At 35.5% G+C, this 14,801-nt stretch overlaps 1 protein-coding gene across 5 annotated transcripts in view; it reads left to right on the plus strand.

Moving 5' to 3' along the window:
• Positions 1-12,937, plus strand: part of SNX7 (sorting nexin 7) — a 108,173-nt gene extending 95,236 nt beyond the window's left edge. For 4 of the 5 annotated variants that reach the window (XM_027625333.2, XM_027625352.2, XM_027625360.2 and 1 more), the window contains one exon: positions 5,521-5,940. In XM_027625333.2, the coding sequence (XP_027481134.1) occupies positions 5,521-5,607 (87 nt within the window). In that variant the 3' untranslated portion in view covers positions 5,608-5,940. Of the gene's footprint in view, positions 1-5,520; positions 5,941-12,255; positions 12,304-12,577 lie in introns of those variants that run through there. The other variant, XM_027625342.2, reaches the window with a different exon arrangement.
• The last annotated feature ends 1,864 nt before the right edge of the window (positions 12,938-14,801 follow it).

A 14,801-nucleotide genomic window follows, 5' to 3' on the forward strand; every position in this document is an offset into this window, starting at 1 on the left:
ATTGTCATATTCTGTGTTCTTCATTCCTTTGAATGGATTCATATTTCTATCTGGTCTCATTTTCTTTTTGCTTGATGAAATTTTTCTTTTTTAAAAAACATTTCTTGTAGTGTGGTCTGTTGGTGACAATTCTGTAGCTTTTGTATGTCAGAAAATATCTTTATTCCATCTTTTTTTTTTTTGATGCCTGATCTTATTTATTTGTCACTCTTAGAAAATCTCATTTTTGACTGGACTCGGATTTATTCCATCTTTGTTTGAAGGATATTTTTGCTAGGCATAGAATCCTTTATCTTTTTTAGTATTTTTTCTCTCAGTACCTTAAAAATATTACTCTGCTGTCTTCTCATTTACATCATCTTCAATGAGAAATACTCATCCCTATTTTTTCTTCTTTCGTATGTGACAGTATCATTTTTCTCTGTCTTTAAAGATTGTCTTTATCACTGATTTTGAGCAATTTGGTTATAAAGTGGCTTGATGCATTCTTCCTCATGTTTCTTATGTTTAGAGTTTGTTGAGTTTCTTGGATTTGTGGGTTTATAATTTATCAAATTTGGAAAAATTATGGCCTTTATATTTTCCAAAAGTTTTTGTGCACCCCACCTTTTTAGCAGTGCTAATTACATATATATTATCCTACTGCAAGCTGTGTCCTCTGGCTCACTGATGCTCTTTTCCTTTCTTTCTCGTTGATCTTTTTTCTTTTTTAAAGATTTTATTTATTTATTTATTTATTTATTTGAGAGAGTGAGAGCATGAGAGCGGGTTGAGGGACAGAGGGAGAAGCAGACTCCCCGCTGAGCAGGAAGCCTGATGTGGGACTCGATCCCAGGACCCTGGGATCATGACCTGAGCCGAAAGCAGCTGCTTAACCGACTGAGCCACCCAGAAGCCCCTCACTGATCTTTTTTCTTTGTGTGTCTTCTTTTAGATATTTTCCATTCCTATTCCTTCGTGTTTGCTAATTTTTTTCTTCTGCATTGGTCTTACATGTTATTAATTCCATTCATTATATTTTTTCATCTCACACATAGTGATTTTCATCTCTGGAAGGCTAATTTGTAGACGTCTATTCTTCATTTGTTCCATGCCTCTACTTAACTCTTTGAACATCTAGGACACTTTTATAATAACTGGTTTAATGTCCTTGTCTGCTAAATCTAACATCTTTGTCAATTCTGGGTCAGTTTCTTTTTTTTTTTTTTTTTTCCAAATTTTTATATAAATTCCAGTTAGTTAACACAGTGTAATATTGGTTTCTGGTATAGAATTCATCCCTTACATACGACACCCAGAGCTCATTACAAGTGCCCTCCTTAATCCCCATCAGCCATTTAACCCATCCTCTGCCCACCTCCCTGCTCCAGTAACCCTCAGTTTGTTCTCTATAGTTAAGGGTCTGTTTTTTTGGTTTGCCTCTCTCTTTTCTCCCCCCATTGCTCATTTGTTTTGTTCTTTAAACTCTACATATGAATGAAATCATATGGTATTTGTCTTTCTCTGACTGACTTATTTCACTTAGCATTATACTCTCTAGCTGTATCCACATTGTTACAAATGGCAAGATTTCACTCTTTTTTTATGGCTGAGTAATATTGCATTGTATATAAATTTCAATTGATTGATTTTTCTCCTCATTATGGATTATGTTTTCTTGCTTCTTTTTATCCTGTTAAACTTAATTAGATGCCAGATATTATGAATTTTGTTGCATGTTGAGTATTTTTGTATCCCTATCACACTTAATTCAGTTGCTTGGACACAGTTTGATCCTTTAGGGTCTTACTTTTAAGATCTGATAGATGGTACTTGAGCAGCTTTTAGTAGAGGGCAAGAGAGTATTGAGGCAAGACGCTTCTTTGTATCCTACCCAATATCTCATGAATTATGGGATTTTCCAATCTCTTTGGTGGGATCTTGTACTATTCTAGTCCCTGGGAGAACATGGACACTGTTCACTCTAATTCTCACGGGTGGCTTTTTTTTCCAGGCCTCAGGTAGTTTCCCACATGCATGTACTGATCAGGACTCCACTGAATACCCAAGGGAGACTCACCACAGATCTCCAGAGTGCTCTGTCTGCACTCTTTCTTCTCTGGTACTCTGCTCTCCGAAGCCTCCTGCATTACTTTTCTATAGACTCTTAGCTCCATCTCTTCAACTCAGAAAGTCTGCCTGGCTACATATAAGTTCACCTTCTTCCACTGTGGCCTCGACATTCTCTTAAGGCAATACATTGGTGTATTGGTTTGCTAGGACTGCCATAACAAAACACCACAAACTAAGTGGCTTAAACAACAAAAAATTATTTTCTTACAGTTCTGGAGTTTAGATGTCCAAGATCAGGATGTTGGCAAGCTTGGTTTCTTGGTTTCTTTTGAGGCCTTTCTTCTTGGCTTTGCAGATGACAGCCTTCTCCCCGTGTCCGCACATTGTCTTTTCTCTCTGCTGTCACTCCTGTAGTCTTCTTGTTATAACCAATTTCCTCTTACAAGACGCTAGTCAGATTGGATTACGGCCCGTCTTAACAGCCTCATTTCAACTGAATCACCTCTTTAAAGGCCTTATATCCAAATACTTTCACATTCTGTGCTACTTCAATAAATGAATTTTTTAAAATTCTATTTATTATATTATTCTTTTTTAATTTAAATTCCGTTATTAACACATAATGTATTATTGGTTTCAGAGGTAGAGGTCAGTGATTCATCAGTCTTCCATAACACCCAGTGCTCATTACATCACATGCCCTCCTTAATGTCTATCACCCAGTTACCCCATCCCTCCAACCCCCTCCCCTCCAGCAACCCTCAGTTTGTTTCCTATGATTAAAGGTCTCTTGTGGTTTGTCTTCCTCTCTGGTTTTGTCTTGTTTTATTTTTTCCTCTCTTCCTGTATGATCCTCTATTTTCAACAAATGAATTTTGAAGTATCTCAGAATGTGCTTCAACAAATAAGTTTTGGGGACACAATTCTGCCTCATTTCAACTGAATCACCTCTTTAAAGGCCTTATATCCCCAACAGTAGGGTAATCATAGAGCTCAGATTGTTTTTATCATGTCTCTTAGGGATCACTGTTCTTTGTTGCCTGATGTTCAGGGTCTTGAAAACTGTCATTTCATATATTTTTTCTTATCTGTCTATCTATCTATCTGTCTATCTATCCATCTATCTATCTATCTACCCACCATTTTGGCCAGCAACAGAAGTCCTAAGCCCAAGTTCTTAACCACTGTACCATACATTATTCCTCACATTGCCCTTCCACAGACATGTACAGAAATTTATGGGCTTACTTCTACTAAGAAACGTTTTTTAACTCATTCTAGTCTGATTTAGATCCCACTACTATTTATTTTCATCATATCCTGTAACTTCATAGACCCTGAAGTTGATTATATTTGCTTACTTATGTTTCTTTGCTAAATCATAAGTTCCATGAGGTCAAGGATTGTGCCCCAGACCCTGACATAGTGCCTGACATAATAAGAACTCAAAAATATTTTTTGAGTAAATGGATGTTTTATGTCAACCCCCGCGTCCCAAATTATGTATAGTTTGGACTGTTATAAAAGATGTAAGGTCTAAAAGTTGAAACAGATCAAATGTGAGGTATTTATCTTAATGCCCTTTCATGGGTATAAGCATTTAGATGTAAAGACATCTGCTTCTTCTCCTGAACCATGTCAGAGGAGGCCACGCTTGCCTGGTGGTCCCTGTCATAGCTCCTTGGCCTTCTCTCTTTTCCCTGCCCTCTCCTTCCTTACCCGTATCTTATTTTGTTATTTCTTCATCCCAATGAGATAGGTATTATTATTTTACACCCAAAGTAGAAAATCAGAGAGTTAGTAACTTACTAAAGAGTAAAGGTAGATCACAGAACTAATTCCTCACAGTGACTAAAATTATGCTTTGTGGGTTATACTTGGCTTCCAGTACTCTCTAAAGTTTTTAAATCTAAAATATTCCTTAAAGTCTTGATAAGCTTAATTATTCTTATGAGACCTGTATTATACCAAGCCTGACTTTCAAAATACATATATCACAAAGTAAATACTCAACATTTTACCCAGTAATTTACTCAGTTTTTTAAAATTTGGTAATTAAGTTTTCAACAGTATTTTCTACTGTTCTCATGCAAATATATAATTTTATAGCCTTATTATTCATTTCCTAGGCTCTTGAAACTATCTCAGAATCAAATCACTGCATATAACCTTTATAAAAACCTTATTTGGCAAAATGCTTCCCATATTCTAAATCTTCAGTTTGAAAAAAAACATTATTCAGTTTGTTTTATATATATATGTGTATATATATGTATATATGTATATATATATGTATATATATATATATATATACACATACACACACGCATACACCTACATAAGTCCATACATACTTATACTTTTTGGAACACAGCACATTTATAATTTGGGAGGTTTAAATTTTTGAGTTTGTACTGTCTTTGGGAAATTGCTGGTCTGTCACTTAGTACTTGTCAGACGTGGACATATTAAAGCTGTAACAGGATTAGAGGATAAAGAAGTGACGTGAAAGTAGTTTAGGCAAGTAAACCAGTGTTAATCAGTCCAACTTCGCAGTATATTATATAAAAAACTACATATCTATGTATTTGTATATAGCAATCCACATTTGGAAAAAAAATTATTCCTTTCCTAATTAATTTTAACTCGTGCTAAATATATGTTAGAGTAAGTATGTTTTAGAAGAATCCTAAATACGTGTAAACTATTAAAATTATGCTGTGGATAAACTTCATACAGATAACTGAGACTAGGCTAGTAGGCAGGTCAGTCCTAGGCAACATCACAAAGGTGGCCACATTCTTGTTGTCATGTCCCCACCACCTTCAGTCTCCTCTGATCCTTTTTCATTTCCTGTGGCACATCAATGACTAAGTTTCACCATCTAGTCCCACGAGACCGTCATAATATAATAATTGCTAATTTTTTGAGCACTTAATTTGTGTTAAGCATTCTGCATAGAGATTTATACAGGTTATGGAACTTTGATTTTTACAGTTGCCCTAGTGGTAAGTACTGTCATTAATCTAATTTATAGCTGGAGAAACTATAATAAAGATTCATCAGCTTGCCCAAACTCAAACTTGTAGTGGGATTCAAATCTGATGGATGCGTGCTTATATCCCCAGTCCTCTGTCTAGATGCTTAACGCCTACCTCCTTGGATGCAAATGGTCCATCTTTTCCTCCATAATTTAGTGGTTTCCTTTCCTGACAGTGGGGTAATACTGTGTTATTTTAGCAAACTAATCCATGCTCATTTTTTTAACCTTTTATGTTTTCCTCTTATTTAGCAATAGTATCCATCATTAGGAATTAAAATATGTAGAAAACAGCAAGGATTTTGGCTTGCTGGTAGGAGAGAGGAGCAGGGCAGATTGCCCTAGGAACAAATACATAAGGATTTATTAATCCTTTCACTGCTGAAAGTTAACTACTGTTGATCTCGTGGTGTATTTCCATTATTCAGTGCCTTGCTACATGGGAATCCTTCCTTGCATCACAGACTGACCTCCACATGGAAGAAACCTCTGAAGATAAACCTGAATCCCATTGAGGACTTATGTGTGATCTTTGGGAGACAGCATCTATTAACCAAAGTTATTCTTTCTGGATGGGCTGTGTCCTTTATGAAGTGGATGAAAAATGTTTCACACTATCTGGAAAACCAACAGCTTGAAACTCAGGTATTCCAGATAATTGATATGAATTTATAATACATACATATATATATGTTATACATACATATATATATATATATATGTATGTATTAGCTTAGTTTTTATTTTAAATTTGTGTGCCAATAAGTACATATAGAAATTTTTTGCCCAAATATTTGTTTGTGGAACATGTCATTTTAAATATATTACGAAGACTCAGTTTTAATAAAAAGTTTAATATGAAATGCCTGGCTGTGGTGTGTTCTTTTTGTACTAGTAGCTCAAGCCTCTGAAGCAGATTCTGATAAGAATTCAGCATGTTACCAAGCATACTATGTATTCACCTTTATTTCATCACAATTTTCTCTAAAATACTATTTACTTTGACGTTAGGAACTTGAAGTAAATATATAAAAATTAATTTAGTATTATTAAACATTAATGATAACTGTTCACAAGTTGGTTTGGTAAGAGTAAATTGTTTTTCCCAATTGAAAAAAATTACCAAGATAGATTTACATTATTCTTTGAGTTATTAGTTAGTAATCCTATGAAACCTAGTAATCAAGTAATACCATACAGGGTGATTTCATATTTATCTTTTTTTTTTTTTTAAGATTTTATTTGACAGAGACACAGCGAGAGAGGGAACACAAGCAGGGGGAGTGAGAGAGGGAGAAGCAGGCTTCCCGCGGAGTAGGGAGCCCGATGCGGGGCTCGATACCAGGACCCTGGGATCATGACCTGAGCCGAAGGCAGATGTTTAACGACTGAGCCACCCAGGCGCCCCCAGAGTGATTTCATATTTATCTTATGGCTATATTTAGAAACTGTATATGTTGGTTATTTAACATATGCTAATTTTTTGAAATAGATATTTCTCAAGACTTTAAAGTTTGAGTATTTGGTCATGCATGTTACGTTACATACAGGACATTAAGTATCATTTGGGTATTAGCCTTAAATAAGTGTCACAAAAACAACTTAGACATTTGTTTTAGATACACAAAGCTAAACGTTTTTCATAAATATTGGTATGTATAATTTTTGAACCATCTGTGATAAAGAATCTGACTCCATTTTTTGATGTTAGACTGCTGGTAGCTTTTAAGCACACTTTCCCTTCTTCCCCTCCTGCCACATCTGGTCAAGCTGCTAAGAAAGCCCGAGTGCTCCCTCCTTTGGCATTGACATGAAGTTCAAACCATATGACCCCGTCTCTGCATGTAGGAACCCACCCCCTGACCCACCATAAAAACCCCAAACCATTCTCCTTCTCTAGCTCTCTCAAATCATTTTCAGAACAGCCTGAGAGGCCTGCCCAACTCTCCCCAGAAAAGCTCATTATGTAAGTAATAAACCTTTTCATAGCTTCTCAGTGCATTTATGACATCACTACCCTTGACATCTAACACAAATTTTGGGTGAGAATTCTTCCTGTTTATTAGGATGGCCCCAACCATATTGTTTTGCAAGCTATTTTACTACTCCAAGCTGTGTTTTCCCTGTCTAGAGATAATGGAGATAATAATCTCTAACTCACAGGTTAAAATGATATAGTAAACTTAGAACATCTACCAGACAGTAGGAGGTGAGGGAATTAGGTGGGGTGGTCGAAAGGTACAAATTTCTAGTTATAACTTAAGCCCTGGCGATGTAGTGTATACAACATGATGACTGTATGTTAACAATATTGTATACTTGTAAGTTACTAAAGGAATAGATCTTAAAAGTTCTCATCACAAAGGAAAAAAAGTTGTAACTGTGCCTATGTGATGTTAACTAATCTTATTGTAATCATTCTGTAGTAAATACATATATCAAATCATTGTTATACACCTTAAACTTAGAAATGTTAGATGTCAATTACGTCTCAATAAAACTGGGGAAAGAAAGAATACCTACCAGAGAAATGGTAGCCAATAAGATCATTAATTATTTAAATGGGAATCACATAAAAATGCTTTATATTTAGATTCAGTACCTTTCTTCTTCCTCTTTAGTTTTGCATGTCTTTCCTCCCCCACTCTCTCCCTTTCTGTCCACATGACTGCCATCCCACATAAATACCATGCATATCCACACAGCTAACTCTTGTTAAGTAGTATGTATCCTTCCTTACATTTTCCCATACCCATAGTATTCGGTGCAGACTTACATACACACACACACACACACGCACACATACACATGCTCCCAAACACAGTTTTAAAATTTGTTTTATAAAAATGAGGTCCTATTATACATGCTATTTTGTCTCTCGTTTTGTCACTCAACAATATCGTGTGGAAATGTTCAAAGTAAAGAATAGCTCTAATACATTTCTTAAATGGGTCTACAATATACCATGGTGTGAATATGTAGTAATTTATGCAGATATTTTCTTGTTTATAGTTATTTACTTTGCTTCTAGTTTTTCATCACCTCAGAAAGAAACCCTATACCGTTTGGCTATCACTTTCTAACCACCACCCCCTCCCATATCCCCAGGTCTAAGGAACCCCCAATCTGTTTTCTATCTTTATAAATTTGCCTATTCTCATTATTTCATATCAGTGGAATCCTATAATATGTGATCTTTAATGACTGGCTTATTTCACTTAACATGTCTTCAACAAATATTGTAGCATTTGTCAGTACTTTATTCTTTTTTTAAAATGGCCAAAAATATTCCATTGTATGGATATACCACATTTTGTTTATCCATTTTATTTGTTTATTCTTTGATTGATAGACATTTACGTTATTTTCAATTTTGACTATTATGAATAATGATGCTATAAAATTGGTGTATACATTTTTGTGAGAACATAGTTTCATTTTTCTTGGGCCTTTACATAGGAGTGGAATTGCTGGGTCATAGCACAACTGTATTTTAACGATGTAAGGAGTTGCCAGATTGTTTTCCAAAGTGGCTCCACCATTTTACATTTCCAACTAGCGGTGTATGAGGGTTCTGATTTCTCCACATCCTCATGAATGCTTGTTATTTTCTGTTTTTGTTTGTTTTTGTTGTATTATAGCCACCCTATTGGGTGAAATGATATATCATTGTACCTTTGATTTGTATTTCCTGTTGCATCTTTTCATGTGATTTTGGCTATTTATATATATTCTTTGCAGATATGCCTATGCAGATCTTTTGCCGATTTTTAAAGTGAGGTTGTCTTTTTATTATTGAGTTTAAGAGTTATTTATATATTCTAGATAAAAGTCCCTTATCAGATTATGGCTTGCAGATACTTCTTTTTACTTCTTGATAATGCACTTTGAAGCAAAGAAGTTTTTAATTTCGATGAAATTCATTGTTTCTGTTTTTTTTTTCTTTTGTTGCTTATGCTTTGGTGTAATTTTTAAGAATCCATTCTCAAATCTGAGGTTATGCAGATTCACCCCTATGTTTTCTTCTAAGAGTTTTAACTTTTAGATTTATGTCTTTGATCCATTTTGAGTTAATTTTTGCATATGATGTGAGGGAAAGGCCCAATTTCATTCTTTTATATGAGGCTATCCAATTGTCCCAACACTATTTGCTGAAGAGGCTGTTTTACAATTTTCACACTGGGGATCAAGTCCATGGAATTCCTTATGTTGTCATCCTAGAGGTGGGACACCTGGTATAGCTTTTGAATTGGTTGTTGTGATGTGTGCTATGATGAATGTTATTAATATAGAAATATGACTACTGGATACTTCATTATAAAAAAGCTTCTTAACAACAACAAAATAACTCACTTGATTTTTACTTAAAAGAAGGATTTCCCCTGAAGTTTACATATACTTTTCATTCAACACATGCCTTCTTTCAATAACTGCTTCCCAAAACACAGATTTCCTGCTTTCAGTTAATTTTCTCTGAGTCATATAGCCTTTCAAAAAAGACAAAAGAAGGATTTTAAGTGGATGTGCCAGTAGCTGTTATATAGAATTAGTAATAGACTTAGTATGTTTTGAAAATAGTTTAAGTCCATCTTGTGATATTGCTTGTAGCCAGGTATTACTGTTCTTCCCACCCCACCCCCCGCCCCCGAGGATTCCACTTCCCCTACCCCTTTCATTCCAGTTACCTAGGGGGAAATTAAAAGTCTTTTTACCTCAACTGGCTCTTCAAAGTAGAAACGTCAATGCTGAATCTGTCATTTTGACCTGAAATTCTAGGGAGAAAGAAACTTATTTCTTATGTTTACAGGAAATGAGGTTGTACTTGGATGAAAGTCATCATCATAGAGGATGACTCATGTGAGCTTTGGAATCAGTGGGCTCAGGATAAGATCTGACCTGGAGATATTACTTGTCTGGTCCACTGTTCGTACTTTTCCTTCTCTTTTTGTATTACTGGCAGTTGATTGGATAGAAAACATATACGCTCCATTTTTAGAGAACTATAAACACACACAGAGACACATACTTTAAGTAGGAAATCATCACTGGACATGTGTATAATCCCAGGAAGATACAAATAAAAATCTGGGTTTGTTTCTTTTCTTTTCTTTTTTTTCCTCATGCCACGACTACCTTGAAGATAAGAGGCTCTGAAGTGAAGATAAGTACACTTATGCTATTGACCATCTATTTCATAATCAATTTCTTTATCTTATCTTTGCTTTAAACAGGTTTACAAGTTATTATATTTTTTTCAGAACTCACAGTTGAATCTATGCCTTGATCAAGTCCTATTATGGATTGATTTGTCTTTTATTGTGCTTTGGCTCTATTCCTCCGTTTGTATTTTTCTGTTATTGTTTCAGAATTTTTATCTTTTTGACAAAAGAACAAACCAAACTACTTTAGATCACAGGGAATTGATGCAGTTATGTAACCAAAAATGAAAAGGGTATATTTGGGTATAACTGGTCCTGAACAGGTTTATTTCTCTTTCTGTCTTTATTTCCTACTTCTCTTGAAAGGGTTGACTTCCTTTACTCCTATTGCTGCCTTTACATGAGGCTCATTCTGTGGTTCTCAACTGGGGGATATTTAGCAGAATCTAATAATATAGTATGGTATAATATATAATATGTAATATCTAGAGATATTTTTAGATGCCACACTGTGGGAGAAGGGTACTACTGGCATCTAGTTGGTAGAAGTCGGGTGCTACTAAGCATCCTACAATGAACAAGACAGCCTCCACAACAAGAAGTTATCTGACTGAAAATGTCAAGACTGCTGAAGTTGAGAAATCCTGGGCTAGATTAATGTCTACCAGTAAGCTCCTGGATCACAAGTTCGCAACTATCTATGAAGAAGGAAAGAGCTCTTCCCTTCCAGTTTTAAATCATTTGAAAATTCCTAGGGAAGACCTGCCTTCGGATACAGCCAGTGCCTTCCTATCCCCCTCAACTCTGCCCCAGGCCAATCTTTGTGGCTAGAAACCAAAATACTGCAATCAACACAGCCTAGGTCAGGTTCTCACTTTTATACAAACTACATCAGGCAGGGAGGTTATGACCAAAGAAGATGGCAGCTTTAACTCAGACCACATGTTACATGTTCACTTGCCAAAAGAAAAGAGCTACTTTATGCAGAAGTAAGCAGAATATCAGGGAAGATAAAATAATACCTTAGGTCCACACTCTCATTTTAAAATGAAAATATGATTTTATTCATTTAGAATTTTTCAAGTTGTACACATTTATATATTTAACAATATTCTGTTCTTATGCCTAAAACTGTTCAATGAGAAAAAACTAAAGTAAAAATAGCTCTTCAAAGAGCATGAATTAGAGATTACAAGTGTAAATAAACCATTAGTCCAGCACATATAATTACATAGGAAGTCAATCATAATTTTATTGCCTAAGAAATACACAAGACTGTGAAATTAGAGTCATTAGTGCCTTAATCTGTATTGAAAATAAAACCTTTAGATTAGGTTTGATTGAGACCAGTGTATAAAATATATTCCTCTGCTGAAATAAGGCATTGAGACTCCATCAAAGTACACTGATGTAAAGAAGGTATTGAATGACGAAGCTGTGATTCTTTTACAAATATGTTCAAATACATGATCATCTTACATGAATGGAGTATTGAGGGACTGCTACACCCAGTTTCACTGATCAGTACGATATTCGCACTGTTTCATAAGGATTTGAAATGTTAGAGTAATGAAATTACTCTGTATGGAGATAACCAGGTCTTTAAACCAGCACCTAAAAAATGGCATCTAGGCACCTTTAATTTAAATGTAAGGGACGATGTCTATAACTGATCTTGTAATTAATCAATTTGTTCCTGGACTCCTCCACCATGTTATATTTTTACCCCCTTTAGCAGTGTACTGCTTTATTCTGCAACCTGTGACAGAGAATTGTTGATTGTCCATTTGAAAAGCAACTAATTTTTTCATTGTCTCAAATGGAACTTGCACAAATATACAGTATTTAAAAAACATTTTCACAGCTAAAGCAATAGTATTGTGCCCATTTATTTCCTTCTCTACAGATATTTTGCAAAGGACCAAATTTGCTGTTTTATTTTAATTTGCTTTTTTTTTAAAGATAAGATTAAGCCCTATTTTCTTTCTCTTCTGAAAATAAAAGGAACAAATCGTGGATTTCTTACAACTGCAGAATGACTAGAGGCACCTGGTAGGTATAGTATGACTTTACAATTTTCTATCTGTAACACCATCATTCATCAGGTCCCTGAAGCTTAAGCTTTTGACATATTGCTTTATTTCTGTCATCTGGCAGATGTACTTCATTTAGACATCTAGAATCATGACATTTGATAACCAGATCTTAATAATATCTCAGTCAACCTTTCTCATATGAGAAAAGAAAAGCTCAAAGGAGTATAATGACTCTGAGTTGCTTGCCCTCTGTATTTTGTAAAAATTAATAAAAGGAAACCTCATTTCAGATGAAGTCTGGGGACCAGAAGGGGTAGCTTTCATGCCCTACAACTCGTCATCAACTGCAGACCCAACAGGAAGAGACTTACCTTGCAAGCAAATAGTGCTTTAGCTATGATGTTACTGTTTCAGCAGAAGGAAGAAAGGTTTCTCTGCTCAACCAGGCAACAGCCCAGCCAATGAGAGACTGCCATAATTCAGCCAATGAAAAGCCACTATCCTTTGAACTCCCAGTTTACTTCAAAAGCCTTTTTGTTTATAATAATAGCCTTCCCAACTTCCCCCTTTTCCTCTATAAAAGAGTGTTCCTCTCCTTTGTTCTCCAGACTGCTCTATGGTTTTGCAGTAGCTTGTTTGTCCCAGAGTGTAATTCTCTGCTATTCCTGAATAAATGTCATTTTTTTTCCTGGTAAAATACTGGCGGTTTTATTTTTAAGGTTAACAATTTCATCACTCCTTCCATACTCTCATTAACAGAAAATAAGTTCTTTGTCACATCATTCCTGGATTTTAGCAGTGTCCCCCCCCCCCTTAATATTTTACTCCCTTGCAGGCTCTCTCCCCATAGTCTCCAAACCACAGTTTTCTGACTCATTTCATCCTGGCAGAGTTTTCTTTGGGTCACATTAAAATCAGAAAATTAAGGACAATGCACTGTAGTTTTCTACAGTTAAACCTAATTTAGTTTATGAATTGTTTAGAAACAGGGTCTTTGTTAAAGTCATAAATGTGCCTCTTATTTTATTAGGTACTGGTAATGCAATGCCCTTAACTTGGTAAAATAAAAGTTTATCTGTAATCCTTTATTTCTTTGTCAACTGAACTGGACCACAGGGTGCCCAGATAGTTGGTCAGATATTATTCTAGGTGTTTCCACGAAAGTGTTTTTGATGAGATTAACGCTTAAATCTATAGACTGAGTTAAGCAGATTGCCCTCCCTAAAGTAAGGTGGTCCTCATCCAATCAGTTGACTGCCTAGATAGAATAGCAAAACTAAGAGAAGAACTCCTTCTGCCTGGCTGTCTTCAAACTGGGATATTGGCTTTTTTCATGCCTTTGTATTCAAACTGAAACATTGAGTCTTCCTGGGTCTCCAGCTTGCCAACCTCAGATTGGGACTTGTCAGCTTCCATAATGTATGAGTCAGTTCTTTATAATAATACACTCTGTGTGTGTGTGTGTCTCTCTCTCTCTCTTTCTCTCCATACACACACATGCACACGTATTGGTTCTGTTTCTCTGGAGAACCCTGACTAATACACCATCACTTTGTCTTCACTTATTTTTTAAAAAATTCCACTAGTTGGTGAAATCCAAAAGCCCAGAATCTATGCTCTGCTCCATCCTACTTGATCAATCTGATTCATCCTACTTGAAACAATCTGCTTAAGGCAGATTGTTTCTGCCTTAAGCCCCTCAGGGTCTACGCTTGTGCACTCAGAGTTTTCTCTGCTGTCCGACTGTATAATCTCATTCTTGTGGTTGTCAGTGCCTCTACAGTCTAAATGAAGTTGAGAAGATGCTAAACAGTACAATAGAAGGAGACATTTTGATTGGTATTCCAATATATTGTCCCACTATATGATTAATTATATTAGAAGAAGAGATATGATCTTTTCGGGTATTCCAAACCTATCAGAAGCATAAATTAAGTGCAATTTTAAGAGATATTTAATAATAGTTACCAGTTATTAAGTCCCTTTTATTTGTCAGACAAGCTTGGTTACGATTTCCTTGCATTTTCTCATTCCTACCAATTCAGATCCAGAGGTACTATGATCTTTATTGTTCAGGGGCAGACTGGATCTTAGAAAAATTAATTTATCCATTTATGATCAAGTTAGGAAATAATGAAATGAGGATAACCCAGGTCTCCTCTCAATGTCCTTGTGTCCTATACCACTGCTTCTCAAAATTTAATGTACATTAGGATCACCTGGGGATCTTGTCAACAGGCAGATTCTGATTCAGTGGGGTCTGGGGTTCTGTATTTCGAACAAGCTTAGAGGGGATGTTGATGCTTCCAGCCCAAAGACTACATTTTTAATTGCCAAAGTTATATCATTACTGGAAAGGTGCACACTGTGAGAATGTATTACATGATGTATATAAAATCCTCTGAGGCTTAGAGTCACACTTTGGTCTGGCTCTATTACTTACAGTTCTGTGACCTTAGGAAAATTAATTTCCTTTACCTGTTCTATAGAAAGACTAATAATAATACCTAATTA

This window comes from Zalophus californianus, chromosome 4 (genome assembly GCF_009762305.2).
Source record: "Zalophus californianus isolate mZalCal1 chromosome 4, mZalCal1.pri.v2, whole genome shotgun sequence".
Taxonomy (NCBI): domain Eukaryota; kingdom Metazoa; phylum Chordata; class Mammalia; order Carnivora; family Otariidae; genus Zalophus; species Zalophus californianus.